Source organism: Bactrocera oleae, chromosome 5 (assembly GCF_042242935.1).
Source record: "Bactrocera oleae isolate idBacOlea1 chromosome 5, idBacOlea1, whole genome shotgun sequence".
NCBI lineage: Eukaryota > Metazoa > Arthropoda > Insecta > Diptera > Tephritidae > Bactrocera > Bactrocera oleae.
The window spans coordinates 30,760,184-30,778,332 of NC_091539.1; the positions used below are offsets into that span (position 1 = coordinate 30,760,184).

At 33.6% G+C, this 18,149-nt stretch overlaps 2 protein-coding genes and 1 long non-coding RNA gene across 6 annotated transcripts; 2 read left to right on the forward strand and 1 right to left on the reverse strand.

Annotated features, from left to right (window-relative positions):
* Positions 1–279: 279 nt before the first annotated feature.
* Positions 280–1,900, forward strand: LOC118682630 (uncharacterized). The gene is made up of 2 exons (XR_004978463.2): positions 280–1,006; positions 1,106–1,900. It is a non-coding gene; the product is annotated as an uncharacterized lncRNA (long non-coding RNA).
* On the reverse strand, positions 1,401–6,491 carry Cdc50 (cell cycle control protein 50A). Its single transcript, XM_014233484.3, has 7 exons — positions 6,276–6,491; positions 5,821–6,089; positions 2,719–2,920; positions 2,447–2,646; positions 2,254–2,389; positions 2,001–2,166; positions 1,401–1,858 (listed from the first exon to the last, which is right to left on the reverse strand). Exons 1-7 carry the CDS (start codon positions 6,328–6,330, stop codon positions 1,813–1,815), a joined length of 1,074 nt encoding a protein of 357 aa, XP_014088959.1. The 5' UTR covers positions 6,331–6,491; the 3' UTR covers positions 1,401–1,812.
* Positions 6,492–7,207: 716 nt separating this feature from the next.
* Positions 7,208–16,574, forward strand: CoRest (REST corepressor). Of its 4 annotated transcripts, XM_014233494.3 has the most exons (11): positions 7,208–7,628; positions 7,976–8,256; positions 8,330–8,377; positions 8,439–8,573; positions 8,889–9,103; positions 9,176–9,343; positions 11,067–11,482; positions 11,613–11,814; positions 14,866–15,030; positions 15,107–15,481; positions 15,559–16,574. In XM_014233494.3, the coding sequence occupies exons 2-11, from the start codon at positions 8,073–8,075 to the stop codon at positions 15,655–15,657; spliced, it is 2,007 nt and encodes a 668-aa protein (XP_014088969.1). In that variant the 5' UTR covers positions 7,208–7,628; positions 7,976–8,072; the 3' UTR covers positions 15,658–16,574. The 4 variants fall into 4 exon arrangements, with proteins under 4 accessions (XP_014088969.1, XP_014088972.1, XP_014088971.1 ...); XM_014233497.3 differs by lacking the exons at positions 14,866–15,030; positions 15,107–15,481; positions 15,559–16,574 and adding an exon at positions 13,827–13,859 and having other exon boundaries at positions 7,216–7,628; XM_014233496.3 differs by lacking the exons at positions 11,067–11,482; positions 11,613–11,814 and having other exon boundaries at positions 7,227–7,628.
* The last annotated feature ends 1,575 nt before the right edge of the window (positions 16,575–18,149 follow it).

Sequence of the window (18,149 nt, forward strand, 5' to 3'; positions counted from 1 at the left end):
GTACATATGTATGTACTGTTTTTCATATACATATATGCATACTTTTCTGGAATGGAACGTGCCATGGCATCTTTTAAAATGTGCTTTTAATGCACATAATTATTATTTGTTTGTTTTTAATGTTAGTAAATAAATAATCTGCCGTAAACACATTTTCACTTTAATAGTAATAAAAATGTACATATTTGCACACATACACACATAATATTGATATTTAATTATGCTTTTGAATCTTTGCGTACGTGGATTAATGAATCCTTCTAATTATACAAACTGAACTGACTCACAAACGGTAAACACTTGATAATTTCACAAAATATTTTTTTTTTGGTTTTTGTTGCTTCTATTGGCTAAGGCAATTTTTAGTTAATAATTACACAATATTGAAACCATTGAACTAGTTACTTGTATATACATTCATATTATATTATTGTTTCAGTCACTTTGTCATGTTGCACTGAAGGTTTGTTGTCGCTGCTGTTTTACTGCTCTTCACACTCTGTGTGCTCGTAGCCACGGTCCAAATCAAAACACTACATCGCGTAAAATCCCCGAGCGTATATTTAAATAACAATACGAGAAATACTCATGCATATATATATATATATAAATGTATATATACCGTGCATATAAAGCTGTGCTCTGCGAAGACACTGCCACCCTTTCACCAAATATTTCATCCTGTTTATCGCAGAACTTTAGGCCACATGCATAGCGTGGTATCTACTGCGCCTGCGCCTGTTTGGGTAGACGTTGTCCTTTTTTCCGCTGCCATTACTTCACCATTGACGCTCCCCCCTCATGTCGTGCTCTGAAATTGGGGTACTGGCATTTCTTTTGAAATCGATATTCAGCACATTCGCTTTAGTATAATGTTTACAACAAGGCGGCACTAAAATGGATGAGCTTGGCGTGGCGCCACAAAGCCAAAAGGCTTTGCCACAAAGTGTCCTTCAAAATCTGTGGTCAGGAGTACAAGAGCCGAAGGTCCGATATATCCGTGTTGGTAAGTGATAATTTTTTTATATAATTAATAGAACGTTATAGTTTCTAAGGTTGTAAATAAATCTAATGTAATTAATGAGTGTTAATTCCATCTGTATAGCACATATAACTCTTAGCAACACCGCTACTAAATTCAGTACGAATGAGACGGGATAACTGTTGTGCAGATTAGTTCATGGCCGGAATTTTCTGAAATCTGTTATATGAATATCCTACTAAATTATAGTGTACCTTCGAAGCTTAGTTAATGAAAACAGTGACAAGAAGTTGATTCAGTTCTTATATCGACTCACAGCTGGACTATCCACCAGAGAATCGTAAAATAAGCTTCTATATATAACTCGCACTCGTACAAAGTTATATGGAGTTTTTTTTTGTGAGCAAATAAAACGCCGTTTTGTAATTCAAATAAATGTCGCTATTTCCAATGTATAAGATATTGTATTATATATATAAATTTCATTCTTCACGACTTTATTTCGTTACAATACTTTTATTTCGTTAATTGTTTTATTAATATATAATATTTCAAGCGAAGACTACATAGGTAAACAAGTACAAAAAAAAACATTGTGTAGAGAATAATTTAGACAATATTACATAGTTTGAAAACAAATGAAACTGAAAAAATGAATAAATATTAACAAATTCCGCAAGCTTGAATGTTCTACAGTTATGCTAATCATAGCTTTAAACCATTTGCATTAACTATGTATTACATTTTAAAACCTCAAACTACGTCCGCACATCAAAATTAATTTGAGATAAGCATTTTTGCGACCTCAGACCAGCTCAATTGTGCTGCGATTACGAATAGGGTGTGCGCGGATTGACGTTGATCATTTCCGTAGTACTGAAATGCAAAATGTATAATAAGTTGTACTTTATCTGAAAACCTTTTATGTTTTTTCTTTCTTTTATCAAGTTTACTAAATAGTACGGATAAGAACTTAACATTATCCACTTAGACAGTGGTTTTGTGTGCTTATACCAACCTCTTGCTGCATTTGATATGTATGAATAACAAGGCGACACCAAGCACTAGACATATGGACCCGACAACAATATATGCAATGCCAAGGAATGGATTCTTACCACCCAGTAGAGACGTCGTCGATAAAATCATTTTCTTAGAACCATCAAATGACGTCACAGGATATTCTAAGCGCAAAAATGCGAAACAAAAGTTTAATAAATATGATTTTCTCATATCACATATACTTAATTAGTTTTGTATTCAATACATACGATAAACTATATTAAGAGTATAGGGACCCTTATTCAAACCATTTAGAAAACCTGGTTGGGAATGGTCAACGCGTCGATAAAGTTTACGAAAACTGGGCAAAGCTGCAGTGCGCATCCAAACGATTAAATCTTCATTCTATAAGTTAATATATGTCGATATATTATTATTATTATAATAGGAACTGTAACAAACTTGGAATCCATTATTGTCAGGATTTTTAGGGTCCAGTTGCCATAGTTCTTTTTGCCAAAACTTTGGCTTACTAAAGTGTTGAAGTGCCACAGTTAAATTTCCTGGTGGATTCTTAAATTTAATGCTTTTATCGGAGGGCCAGGCAATGCCGGTATTAAGTAGTGGCACATCTTTTCCATCGAATTTTAATGATAAGGTATCTATGTATGTATGAAAAAAAGAAATCCATTTTAGCAAGTATTAAAAATGACGTATACTTTTGCCTTACTAACCGTTGAAAAGCGAATTGGCGATGGCTCCACACGGTGCAATAGGTATATCTCCACCATTTTCTTCCACATAAGCGAATGGTATGCAATCTGTTGATGGGCGCGACGACAAACGGCCCAATAACTGTTCATCATCCCGAGACTTTACATAGCGTCGATGATTCTGATAATAATTACTTAGACCGTAATACATATAAACATTTCCCTGAAAGTCATTAAATCATACAATTACTTCATAATTTTCGGCTTGGAAGCAAATTTAAAAAAATTTAAATTGAAATCGGTTAATAATTTTTTTTCCGAAATATTTCAGGTGTTGAGAAAACTTTATATTAAAAAATGATGCGTACAAATTCATTGCGATGAAACGCCAATGGATTACAATCAGATTTCGCATCTTATTCACTTATGGTATATAGGTATTATTGGGCATAGACACACTAATTTCATTACTATATTTTACTTAGCGTCCGAAATATTTATATTAAAATCAACCCACAGAGGCTAAATTTTAATATTGTGGGTATACCAGGAAAAGGTCAGCAGATAATCAGTAATCATTATACAATATTGAGGATATGGGATTAAGATCAAGGTGTTGACCGATTTCATTCACATTCAGCGTTAAGCCAAATTTTGTGAAATGTGCCCACTTAATTTCATTAAAATATAACACATTTTGACTACCACAAAGATTCTATTAAGATATCTTACATATTAACCGTATATATTCTATAAATTCAACCGGAAGTTCTAAAACTTTTATATTAGGTATTGGGGCTGGGAGAAGCATTTACAACTTTTTTTTTTTATCAGGAGAAGAGTTTCCACATATTAGGGGCTTGATAAGTTATGATCCGATTTCGATTTTTTGAAGTGAATGGTCGCGTTAGCAATATTTCGAGTTGTTACTCGAAGATTTGCACCAACGACTAATTTTATCCACATCGGCTTTAAGATGCCTTCCAGGACGTGGGGCATCCTCAAGATCAAAATTGCCGGAACGAAATTTGGACATCACATAATTTTCACCTTGCGTGAACTGCATTTTTACTCTTTTAATAGTAAAAGATAAATATGCCGAAAATGTTGTTTTCGATTTTCCATCTTCGATAGAGCACCGAACAAAAACTATTCCAAAAAATTTAAGAATATTTTTTACAAACAAGCCTCACTATATCAGATGTTCAAATACTTGTATATTACGGTAAAGCGGTTAAGTGTGAAGTTGGCTGCGAAAAAATTCATATGATCAGCTGTTGTTATCAAACGAAATTACTTAGTGAAAGACCCAATAGAATTTAAAATTGTGTTATATGAGAAGTAGGTGTGGTTGAATTCCGATATGGCTCATCAATGTAACATTAAAATGCACTGACTTTGAGATATGGGATTTCACCCACTTTCAGGTGCCGCGCTGGGCTGTCTTGGTTGTGAAAATAATTCAGTAGTTTTCAACATAACTGTTATATTGAGAGTTGTGATTTTTACTTAATAATCATTCGCAAGTTTGGTTGATATAGCATTAGGGGTTTGTGAGAAATATACATTCGGTCCTATATTGAAAATAAATTCGTATTCCACATTTTGAAACGATATGGTAATAGAATGTCTATTACTTGTCGTTGTAGTAATTACTCAATTGAGAGCGAGATAGAAATGAGCGCTATTATTTGAAGTGAATATGAAAATTACTAACAAGAAGCAATTTGAAATTTTAGTGTCCGAAATGTCCTGCGTATGCCAAAGGTTTAAGAAGGGAGATAAAACAATGTCGATATTTTTTTAATTTCGAAATCCTTAATTCATTTGCACCTCCATGTCGCGACGGAAATTTTAAAAGATATTAACGGTTGAAGTTTGTCCATTTTAAGGCAATTTGTTTTTTGTTTAATTTTAGAACTCAATGAAAAACATCATTTCAAATTGCAAAGTTCGTAGGAAATTTACTGCTATCATACTTTCTTAATTTTAATTTAAAATTTCAATACATTTTCTTTGAACTGACGATATACTTGAAGAATATGATCTAAGAAACGACTATAACCGATACAACTTATTTGGGTGCCCGGCCACAGGGGTATAGCCGGGAACGAACTGGCTGACGAGTTGGCCCGCTCTGCAGCCTCTACAAAAATGGTAGGACCGGAACCAAGAGCTGCACCGTAGGAAGGAAAGAGCAGGCAGGGAGAGACATTGGCAACAAATTCAAGGCATGCACCATGCATGGTTACTGATGGGGGGTTACGAGCTTAAACGGTTTAAAGCCGTAATTAATCTCCCGAGGATCAAATTTCGGCATCTCTTCGACATGGGCTTAACCTCTTCTGCAAACTGCCGGTTCTGCGACATGGAGCCGGAAACCCCCGAACATCTGCTTATGAACTGCACAGCAGTCTGCAGACGCAGAATCAAGGTCCTGGGATCTATCTTTCCAAACAGGGATTGTATCGCTTCTCTAGTACCCAGCAGAATATTGGAGTTTATCAACATGCTGGGGCTTGATGAGTCAATATGACTTAGGGGAGGGCACAATAGACCTTAGGTCGCGGTGCATACCTCAAAATTAATCTATTCTATTCTATTCTATAACCAAAACAAGTTGGAAACGATAATTAAAACGACCCTTTACTACTAAAATCCCCTTTACTCAATTACAGTTTAGTATATTAATTTGGAGCTTAATTATAGCATAGTTTACGCATAAGGACACTTTGTGGACGTGGCTTTAGTGCAATTACGCCCATCTACAATAACACCTTCCCTATAAGGCCAAGGACAATGATATCCGTTCCCACGACAGTCGGGTCTACGTAACCGGAACGGCCCCGGATTTATTCCGGCCAAGGACTGTCAACTCGGCAAAATTCTGCCGCTACAACAACAACAACGACATATCCTCCTTTTTTAATCAAGTTATCGCTTGCACAGACTGACAGGCGGACAGACAGTCGCCCAGATTTCGCAATGTCGATTGACTTTAAATGATACAAAAATCAGTAGAGGATTATTCTTTATACTTACATCGCAACTAATACAAATTGGTATTATAACTCTTTAGTTTAATCCCTAAATGTTTCATTTAGCTTAGATTTAAATACTTACTGTAAATTGCTTTGGGAGTTCAAATTCAATTTCACAATTGCAGGATCCATTATAATTAGTAGACAAATATTCTGCACAGGTCATGTTATATCCAAACCTTTTGCAGTTGGTATAGTCGTAAACGAATTCGCTAACTTCATCTGAAAAATATAGCAACGCCACTCCAACAGGTATGAACAGAATTCCAATGACGAAAAATGTTGGCAATACAGTGCCAGCTGTTAGCACAGGCTGCCATGCAGGAAGCCGCTGCTGCTTAAAAGCCGAATCTGAAGTGGAAGAGAAGATATTCCCGTCAAGGTAAATCTTTAAATTCATATATGAACAAAATTTTAAATATCTACATATATATGTACGTACAGTTGCAAAGTCATTATTGATCCAAGTAATCAATAGAATTAGTCATTGCTTAGCGCTATACTTCCCTTCCAATTTTCTATTACTTAGGGACTCACCTGAAGGTTTCTTAGATTTCTCTTGCACTCCTTGAGTTTCAACTTCTGAGGACATTTCTTCAAAACTAGCAGATATTCGCAAGCCACTTAAATACCAATTTAACTCGCTTTGTATAAGTTTAATTACTTATTGCAATATTTACTTAATAAAATATCGATTCACCATTTATATCACAATAAAAAACCAAATATCTTACGACCACTTTTTCAAATGTCAAATTTTGACAACATAATTGTGACAAATACAAGTCAGTGATGAAAGACTAATAAAGTTGTACCTTAATTCTACATTTTTTTCAGTGAAAATACCTTAATGTCTATTTTATTTAAATAATGGGAAAAATATCTTTGAATATTCAACACATTTCGATATTTCTGGAATAAATGTTTAACAGTTTGGAAATTTTCTTATATTGAGAATTTTATTTTTAACTTATTTGTGATACAAACAGAGCTTTTCTTAACTTAAAATTAATAAGTATAATTTAATATCGTACAACGATTATTTTCTCGTTAACGATTTGATTTTTGCTTTGTTTAGCATGATATTATAAAATAATTACTAAAAATTAACAGTTTGTAAATTTCTTTTCTTGCTTGTGTAAGGACACACGTTTGTACTACAACATTTGGAAAGAAATTATAATACTTAAAATTCTTTGAATAGTTTTAGGTTTAATTCTTTCGAATATTGAATTCTTATTATAATTTTGATTTCGTTACTTTAAATTACATAATATTAATGCTAATTGTTGAACACCTCTATTCATAATGTCAATTCATTAGCTTACTGAACATAGCGAGGAGAGTGATGCCTTGCTGAATGGTAAACGTACATTATACATTGAACATACCCCGGAAAGATATCGTAAATTCAAAATATGTCATTTATGAATTAAATAAAATGTTATTTAAATATTACAGACTTAAAATCTTCTTGTTTATAGTAAATCCTTAGTGTGGGTATTGATTTTGACAACTATTACTAATTAGAGGGAGTGCGTTTGTTTAATTGACGGGATTACGTACACATTTACTATGGTCGTTTTTAAAAGTGAGCTGTTAATTCAGCAATGTGCTTACAAAGCTGCGACTGAAAAATTTACCTGCCCATTCATTGTGATTGTGGCAAGAAGCTAGGTTGTTGCAATTGTTTCTTAGGACGCTCTCGCATTTTAAATAGTTCGACTACTATTGCCGGAGAAGTAGTATCTGAACGGTTGTAGGATCTAAGATAATATAAGTGTGACGGTGGAAGGCATTACAGGTGTTGAAGAAGTATTTAATAAATTGCTAAGCGAACGTACCAAGTCTTGGCGAAATCAACGTTATCACACTAGGGGAGTAGAAAAGGTAAACTTTCAAAAACTTTTGCATTGTTGTGTGCTTTATTTGTGTTGAAAAGTAGTGCAGAGAATTGAATTTTTGAAATTATGAAAAGAACAGCTCAGCTGGGAAACTGAATGCTTTTGTTTCACCGCGTTTGGAGAATTTACGATCTACGGCTGTTTAAAAGTGAGCTGTGAAAGTGGTAAATGACACTCGGCGAAACCACTGAATGGCCTTTTTTGTCGAATAGTTTTGCTTCTTCTTATTCACTTTCTTTGCTCTGTGCTGAAACGACTCAGTTTATTTCAATTTGCAAATGCAGTGGGTAAAATTTGAAAAAGTAAACCTGGTATATTACTAATATTTTCTAGAACGAAATATCCCATTTAATTGCTTGGGATACGGAAAGAATTACACAAAAGCTCAAAACTGGAGAAACAAAATCGTGTGAAGTTAATTCGAGACAAGATGGTCCTGGCTGAAAGAAATTCAGAGCTGGTGCGTAATGGGAGACGATCACGCGGTCCAAGTCCAAATGGGCACGGGGGAGGCGTTGCTGGTGGTGGTACAGTAGGGGCAAGCACAAATATTGGGAACAGTGGAGGTGTTGGTGGTACCGGAACTCCGGAAACTAGTTCCGATGATGACAATTGTAAGTTGCAAGTTTATAAATAGTATTTAATCTTCGGTGACCAAATTCGATTCCCTGTTCTTTTTTTTCTCAGCAATTAAGCGAAATGGTAAATCCAAAGCAAAACAAAGTGAATATGAAGGTAGGTTAAACAAAAAATATAAAGGCGTGGAAATAATTAAAATTTTAAAATATGGTTTCAGAGAAAATTCGTGTTGGTCGTGACTACCAGGCTGTATGTCCACCTTTAATACCTGAAAATGAACGTAAACCAGAGGGCTTAAATGATCGAGCCCTTCTGGTATGGTCACCCACTAGAGAGATACCAGATGCAAAACGTGAGTAGAATAATGTGATCAGATAACAAACGTATTTTCTTATATGGTATTAACCAAACCTAAGTTTGAAGATTCATCGTCTCATTCAAAAAATGTAGTTATGTATTTTTTTTCTTTTTTTGAATTTATATTTTACAAGATGTAGATATGAATGCATATTTGGTAGTTGCAAAAATGGTAGTTTTTTAGGTAGGAATTTTATGAAGAATAGTTTTGTATTAACTTAAAATTCTAATATTTAAGAACACACCTAAAATTTTTATATGTGGATAAAGTGTAAGAAATTAAAACAAATTTTGGTTACCTCTATTTTAGTTGAAGAATATATATCAGTAGCTAAAGAAAAATACGGTTATAATGGCGAACAGGCATTGGGTATGCTATTCTGGCACAAACATGATTTGGAACGTGCCGTAATGGATTTGGCTAACTTCACACCTTTCCCCGACGAGTGGACAGTAGAGGACAAAGTGCTATTCGAACAGGCTTTTCAATTCCATGGCAAGAGTTTTCATCGCATCCGACAAATGGTAATTTTAATATCTGGCCAAGCAATCTGTAGCGTAATGTTGTAATTGCTGTTCCAATTATATCCTCAACAGTTGCCCGACAAATCAATAGCTAGTCTGGTGAAATATTATTACTCCTGGAAGAAAACGCGCCACAGACAAAGCGTTATGGATCGTCAAGAAAAAGCAAAAGCAAGTAAAGAAGGTTCAGAAAATGGCAGTGAGAACGGCAGCAATGAAGAATCTGATACAGATGACAAGGTAATTATTAGTTAAAAATATTCGTATATTAGGCATGGTCAGATTCAAATTGAAATTGGTTTCTCTAGTTTTACAGTGGTTTAACAATAAATGCAAATTTCTATATTTAGTAAATAAAAATAATGAAAGATATTTAAATGTTAGTTGTGTTTAATTAGATATTAAATTTTTATTTCGTTTTTAAATTTTAATTTAACACTAACATTTATTTATAACGTTATTTATATAACTACCATAAAGTATCAGTTATTATGTTTTTAAATAGAGGCAATCGTTTGATAGTATCACATAAGCAGATTAATTCAGGGAGCTTAAGGCAGCTATTTGATGTTAATATTTTTCCAAATAAAAAAATTTGACTCATCAACAAATTAAATTAATATACTTATAGCCATAACATAAAAATTATTTATTTAAGTTCAAAACAAATAACGTTTCGACCACAACATTGCATTGCAAAAATCAGATATATTATTAGTAGCAGTTTTAAAAAAGACATGAAGACGAGGTGTGTTCCTTACATATTGCATTGACTTGTGGTCCAAACTCTCAACTCATCGCATCCAAAATTTTATGCTAGATATATCACTCATAGCACACTACTTAATTGTATGTATTTATTGTTAGTTAATTTTAGATTTTAAGACCTTATTCATAATGAAAGACTGTTTATAGAACTTCTGCTAACAGTAAATGATAGAATAGTATATATACATACATAGTACATAAATAATTATCAATAAACCATTTATTGTCTGCGAGAAGATTAAACAAAATTCATGTGTTTCTTTCATTTTCAAATCTTTTCATAAATATCTTTATAGTACATACGTTTACATTGTATTGCTTGCTTTATAATTGTAAAGTATTTTTTTTAGTGGAACATCATAACTTTACCGTGAAAGTATGATTTATAATTAAGAGTTCAACTTGTTTCAACCAGTTTGCTTATGATTAGTTATCCAATGATTATTGAAACAATTAAATGTTTAGCTTAGCAGGGAACTATATATCTGTGTAGGAAATATTTGAAAGCAATAATTTTATTTCTTGCACACCAAATATTTTACTTTATGTACTATGAGCAATACAGCTTTTTTTATTCATGTTTAAAATTCGGACTTGTCAAAAAATTAGCTCATATATTTTAAAAATGCATATTTTAATGGAAGTCTGTACTTTATAATAGTATTTATACTTTTCATTTAGGATTTTCATTCCCATATTAATCATTCCATATCATCTCATTACATATTCTTTTATTGAAACTTGTTTCTTTCGAAAATCTGGTTCGCAATTCTTGCCAAATCTATTTTTACATGTATCAATAAAATTCGAATACCCTAAATGTGGTAGAAAATTTGTTTCACTGTGTTTAGGTCAGATCTATGCAAATGTATGTATGTATATTGATGCCGCGTCGAGTCCTTGTCTGATTGTTGTTGCTCGTGGCGTGCCGTAATTTAACCATGCACTTTGTGCTGGTATTTGGTTTTCGGACACATGCAATAATTTTGTTTGATAACTTCTTTATGACCTTAGTAGCTTATATTTGTTGCAGATACTAGTTACATTTAAATTATGCCAAAGTTAACCGGCCTAAACGTTGTCTCTTTATCTCTCTCTCTCTCTCTCTCTCTCTTTCCTTTATCGCAACACGCACACTCGTGACACACAATACCTACCAACAACATTTCAACAAATTACCTAAAATTGCCTTTAGGATCAAGCATTGGCCTCAACTTCCGGGTTTCAAGAACAAATGAAAATAGGCTGTGCCACTTCTGCCGATTTACCGAACAAATTAAATAAATTGAGCGAAAACGGTGGTGTTTCTGGTAGCAGCATTGGCGGTGGCGGTGGCGAAGCCGACAGTGAGAACACAGCGGCTTCTGTTTCGTTAAATATGATCGCCCAAGGACGAGACAGTGGCCTAGTTGCCAATGTTGGTGCTCTGGTAGTTGGTATTAAACATCAACGCCAACAGACGCCGCCCAATACGGCGAATACCGATTCGTCATGTTCCAATGCAGACTCAGCAGGTTTGAGCGGTTGCTGTACCAATTGTGGAGTTCCATGTAGTGTGCTTAATGCATCGCCACACGGTAAACTATGTTCAAGTTGCCACCACCATTGGAGGTACATATTCATATATAAAACAATAACAATTACGTTCCTGAATTTAAAACGTGTTAAATTCCTTCTTTATCATTGTATGTCATCGTTGTTGTGTATCGAATAAACCAAAAAACCCAATGGCGTGCTGTAGACGTACCGGTAATAAGCGTCCCACTTCTGGTCCATATTTTGGTAAGCGGTCGCGCGATCGCAATGCTGAAAGACATAAACGCAAACCACCTCGCGGCATGTACATCAATCACGACGATATTGTGGCGCTGGCCAGAGCCAATGACAATCAAGACGAAATGCTCGCTAATACAGACAGGGAAATCGTTTCGCTATTGAGCCAAGTAAGAAATTGGACTTTGCAATTTCCATTTTAAAACTATTGCTTATAAAATTACATTCATACATACATTAAAATATATATTCACCACTTTTTCGTGTTGCTAATAGTTAAAACACACGAGTTTATGGTTATGACAACACTAAAAAAATTATCGCAATCGCAAGCAAACCTTATATACGGCGCTAGGCCATAGTAACTGTTGTTTTTGTAGTAACAACAGAACACATTCCTCAAATACGAGTTTACATTGTTTGGTTGGAAGAAAATGCGGGTCCGTTCCGGTCACGTAAACCGGACTGTTTCTGATGCTAAAACCACAACAACATAATAAGCTAACGGATTAGTTGTGAACAGAATTTTCTAGATTGTTAAGCCAAGGAACAAGAGTTCGTTATGGAATCACTTACACATACATAAAAATAGAACGTATAATGCTTAGTTAAAACTATATTTATATATTTCGCCTTGAAGCATCTCTTGCATCTCTTCATGCATATTAGAAATAGTCAAATTTTTAGTTAAGTCTGAATATCTCGCTATACAGTTACTGTCAATAAAATAGAATTCAAATTTTATTCACAACTTGCAAAAAAAGTGTTACCGCAGTTCTTAGGAGCAAACAATTTTTTATACCCTGAACAGGGTATATTAAGTTTGCCACGAAGTTTATAACACGTAGAAGGAAATACCTATAAAATATATACATAAATGGTGAGCTGAGTTGATTTAGCCATGCCCGTCTGTCTGTCCATCTGTATATACGCAAACTAGCCTCTCAGTTTTTTGAGATATCGATCTTAAATTTAGAATGTGACCGTTTCTCACCAAGAAGCTGCTCATTTGTTGAAAAGGCCGATGTCGGACTACTATAGCATATAGCTGCCATACAAACTGAACAATCGGAACCAGGTGTTTGCATGGAAAACTTTTTCATTTGATGAGATATCTTCACGAAATTTAGAACGGATCATTATCTAAGGCAATAATGGAATCTGCGAAGAAATTGTTCAGATCGAATCACTATAGCATATAGCTGCCGTACTAAGTGGACGATGGGAATCAAGTTCTTCTAAGGAACCTTTTGTATTTGTGAAGGGTATTATAGCTTGAAACCGAAAGTTAACGTTTTTATCTTATATACTTACATATAAAAATGAAAAACAGCACTGAAAGACGTGAAAATTTGCACATTTATTTGTTTATTCCTGCAGAAGGTCCCAACCAACCCTAAGGGGATCTTTTTTTTTTTTTTTAAAAACCCGCCATTTGGTGATTTGGTGAACACATATTAAAGAAAATCGTGACGGACCTATATACTTTTTATCTTTTTGCATGTGGTAAAAATTCGTTCAAAGAATCGTTTGAATATTTTATTACTTAAAAAAAATAACAATAACAACACATATCTACGGCAAGAAATTTTTGAACAAGGTGGATGACATTATTTTTGTACAATTTTAACCCAATAAATTGGCTCTCAATTTCCATATTGTGAAGTGACAGTATCAGAAGTTTAAAATTGTTTTTTATAAGAATTAGGCGTAGTTGTAGACCGATTAGTTTTAAGTGATACAAACAACCGTTACGTGAACAAAACTATTATACTATGTAGCAACATGTGGAAAGTATAAAAAGAGGCGTAGCAGGACACGCCGGGTACAGCTAGTCGTTAATAAAATTTATTTTAAACATTTCAAAGCAAAAAGAACTCAATAAAAATTTAACTTTTATAAGCAGTCAACTTTCAAAGGAACAGTGAGGAATTTCAATTGACAATAATATAGAATCATGGAACTAAAACTCGTAACTAGTAGACGATTATAATAAAAAAATGCATTTAATTAGAATATTGTTGCAAAACCTTTATTTGCGAGTACGACAGCGCACCTTTTTGGCATGAATTCCAATTACAGACTGAATTCGGCATTAAATACCCTCCTGAACTTTTTCCCTTAGTTTCTCCTTATTTCATGGTTTAATGGGTTCCAACTTTTCCTTTACAATCTTCCACAGGTTTTCTATAAGATTTAAATCGGAGATTGCAACGACCAAGTCATAACATCGATTACTTTATCCTGTAGGCAAGTCTTGACCACACCCGAGGTATGCATCGGGTCATTGTCATGCTGGAACTGCCAAACTAAAGGCTTTTTCCATTCAGCAAAACATTACATCTTCTAAAGTTCTAAGGTAGTAATAGCGCTGAAGCAAAAGCGATCCGATTGTTTCGCTGTCTTTTTGTCAACATTGAGACTTTCCGGGACCACTTTTCGAAGAGATTATTTTCTAAAAAGCGGCGCGTAACAGTTCTAGCAGAAGTTTCTACACCCCATTCTCTTTGGAAAGCTAGAGAGGACTTCTTAGGATCGCGTTTTGATAAAATCTCTATTTAGTAATTGTCTTCCTGAAACATCGTTTTTCGTGATCGTCCCCTTAATTCGCATTTTTATGGAGATTTCAAAGCAGTAAACACAAATATTTGGGATCTTATTAAAATTTTGAAATCATCCTTTGGGTATAGCTGTTATTTTGCAAATTGTTTATAAGCTGAAGCTCTGCCGCTGTGCAGTGCTTTCCTCTGCCCATCTCTTCTACAAACAGAACACGAAGATAAAAGTAAAATCATCATGGCGTTTTAAAAGATAAATTTTGTTGGAATCAATAACAGGCAAAACGTATACGAAATTTATCGGGCAAATAATATAAATTGTTAATTATTTCGGAGCCATATTTTTGATTATATTTTATTGCCAGTAACTGTATATCGGATGCTGCAATTCAATTCCATTGTAACTTTTCAGAACAGTGATACACATTTTGTAAAGTCTCAAAAAATACTCCTTTGTATAGATAGGTAGTTAACTAAAACAAAAACGAATGTCAATTGCCCTATAAAACAGGAAGATGTTGGTTCATATATTCAAATTCGTTTCATGAGCTCAGATCACAGGACGCATAGCTAGATTCATCTCATCATTCATCATTCAGCTTCAATCATTGGCCGTAATGACATGTGTTGCAACCGCTTAATTTTATATTAAATGGCTTTCAGGTTCAGCTAAACAAACAGAATATATCCGCGTTGAAACGTAAGAATTCAGAGGGGTTAGACGATATGCGCCCAATTGAAAACACGAATCGCATCAATTCAAGATGGTCCAATGATGAAGCTCTGCTCGTCGTACAAGGTGTGCGTAAATATGGCAAAGACTTTCAGGTAATTCCACACCATAACAATCAGCAATCTGTGTTTTACCTAAATTAAAATATCTATATAAAAATATCACTCACAGACAATAGCCGAAACTATTGGCACGAAGACTGAAGCTCACGTGCGTACGTTTTTCGTAAGCAATCGTCGGCGTTACAATTTAGACCAGGAACTAAAAAAGTATGAAGCAGAGAAAGAAGAAGCAGCAGCTACTGCCACTGCTGCCTCAGCTGTAAGTGAATCAACTAACTCCAACAACAAAAAAGACGACTCAAAGAAAAGAGAGCTGTCAGCGGCAAATGCAACAACCACTGGCATTAGTGTCGTTTCGTCTGTTATTGCTGATGAATCGGATAATACAACCTCAAGTGAAGCAACCGTAACAAAGTCCACCAAAGACGAATCCAAGTTTAATAATAGCAATACTAATATACAGAAGGATAACGTTATAATGGAGGTGAGCGTGAGCTTCAATACTATGCTGGGTAAAAATTATTTTTAATTTTATTTTATTTTTATTATTATTTTTTTTAGATTGACTTAGATGCTGATCAAAATGATATGCAACCACCAGCCAAGAAGTTCGCTCTAAACGTCAACGAACAAGATCTCTCCAAAGCCAGTGCAACCTAAATGATAGTTCGTTTAAATACACAAACATCTGTGGACCAATGGTGGTGAATAATGCTAAATGACACAATGCAGGTGTTTGACACGCCTTAAGTTTTATGCATATATACAATACATGCATATATATTTATATATATTGAATACTTGACGATCCATCCTGTTAATTCATGAAATACGGCAGGAGATACTGAAAATTTGGTATCAATAGAAACCTTAACACAATTCTTCAAAAAAATTAAATTCGACAAAATTCCTTGACCCCAGATGAGTAGCTTTATTTCACTTGATTTAAAAATTGAAACTCGGAGCAACAAATTAGTTGGGAGATAAGTTGAACGGATATAGACGTCAGCAAAATGTCAGTATATCTAATGTGCGCTATATACTTGTATATATTATATATATGATGGCCTATCAGGTGTTGCATTGCCAAATGAATCTAAAGTTATATTAAGCAATTAATATATTTATAACTTGAACCACAATATAGGCAACGCGCCTGTAACACCATGTTTTGAACAATTAGTAACCATAAGGCCAAATAACATATTCATTACTCGTACTTTATTATTTACATTGCCATTGTTTTCTTTCTTTTGGGTTAGTTTATATTTTGTTTAAGAATTCTTAAAAGTATCTTGTGTGAACTTTTCTTAACAATTTTACAATTATTTGAGTTTTCTTACAAATTTCTATGATACCTTACATTTCCTAAACTTAGAAAACATTAGATGTTATTATCGAAATGCTTGATTAACTATTCATATTGCAATTATTATAAATATGGTATATAATATAAAGCTGTGTAATTTTCAGTTGGCTTTATAAATTGCACTGTGTTGTAATTTCATTTCTACAAAGAAGTTTTATTGTATTAATCCAAGTGCTACTACAAATAAAATGTAAAATATACTTTCTTATTTGTCTGCATAAATTTTAAATATCAGGAAACAGCATATTATTTCTTAACAGTGGTGGTAAATTTTCCTGAGGAATATATGTAGGAGAGAAATGTTGCTACTGCTATATAGTAGTATAGCAGCAAAAGGAACTGGGATAAATCCACTTAATAGCTTAAACACAATACGGGCGACGACGAATATTCGCCGTGTAAAACACAATACGGACGATTTTCGTCGCAGCTAATGTGTATTCCGCGCTCAAAAATATCACAATAAATGACGAAACCAGACATAAACAATCTTAATATTTCCAAAGCAGACATTTTCTTCAATATTTTTTTTTTAATTCTTATGATTTTTACTGAAAATAATATTTCCTTGATATGGTGATGCCGTTTTTGCCGCTGCGGTCGGCGATAAAATTAGAAATAGCTCTATCTCAAAAATCGTCATGGTGGTCAAAATTCGCCGCCGTTGCGTATTGGTTTCTGCATATACAATCGTGTGTTTTAATCACTCGTCGGCCGTCGCCCATATTGTGTTTAAGCTAAAAATGGGTTAAGCTAGTCTACAGCATTAAATAATAACAGTAAGCAAGAGTAAATCGAATTCTGCTCTTTTAGAACTCTTTAATGTACAAAATTTTTTTTATATTAAAATTGTGATACAAATATTTCAAGACGACCTTTGAAGGCGACGGTGATTTTAGAAAAATGTACTATCTGAAATAAAAATGCATGAAACTTACTAGTAAGGAAAGTATGTCTTTAAAGCTTTACATTAATTTTCGCCAACTTGTTTAGAAAAAAAAACTGCAATAATAAAAAAAAACCTACGTAATATTTATCAAATAATGTTACTGTAAAGTTAAAATTGCAAATGAATACTTGCGATAGTTTTCGAGAACCATCGTCGTACGATTTAAAAAATATACATAAGTAGTTTCCAGAGCGTTTAAAGTTGTACATGATGAAGATGACGAACACTTCGAAACTACAGCGAATTGGAAAGATAAAACATATTTCGCTATTCCACTAATTTAATAATGTTTCTAGGATTATTAAGTGTTGTTTAACTAAAGAACAAAACTATTTTCTAAATCTTAGACTGACCTAAAACTCCTAGTATCGAGTATTTTTCAAACTTAAGTCTTTGCCATAAGTATTGTAGATGTGCATATATACATATATATACCCCTATTACGGCTTATAACTTGACTTAGTTAAAACACTTTAACCCCCTCCACAGCCAATTGTTAATATTATCGAATACTATCAACCCGTATTATAGTAGGTAGAACTGTCAAAACAAGAAAACTGCTCAAGAGCAATAGCCTTCATTTGAATGTCTATAAAGAACGTATAGTAATTTTTTTTTTTTTTTATTTATTTACGAACATTTCTAACTTATTAATTTACAAAAATTTATCTTCGAAAAAACACTGAAAATTCGAAGTAATATTTACTATTTTTGTTGCGAAATATTTTTTAAGAACTTACATTGTCTATTGATACATTAATATAATATTTATAATTGTAATAATTGTGCATAAATGCTGTATTCTTATAAATTGATGGTAAATAAATTTTAAGA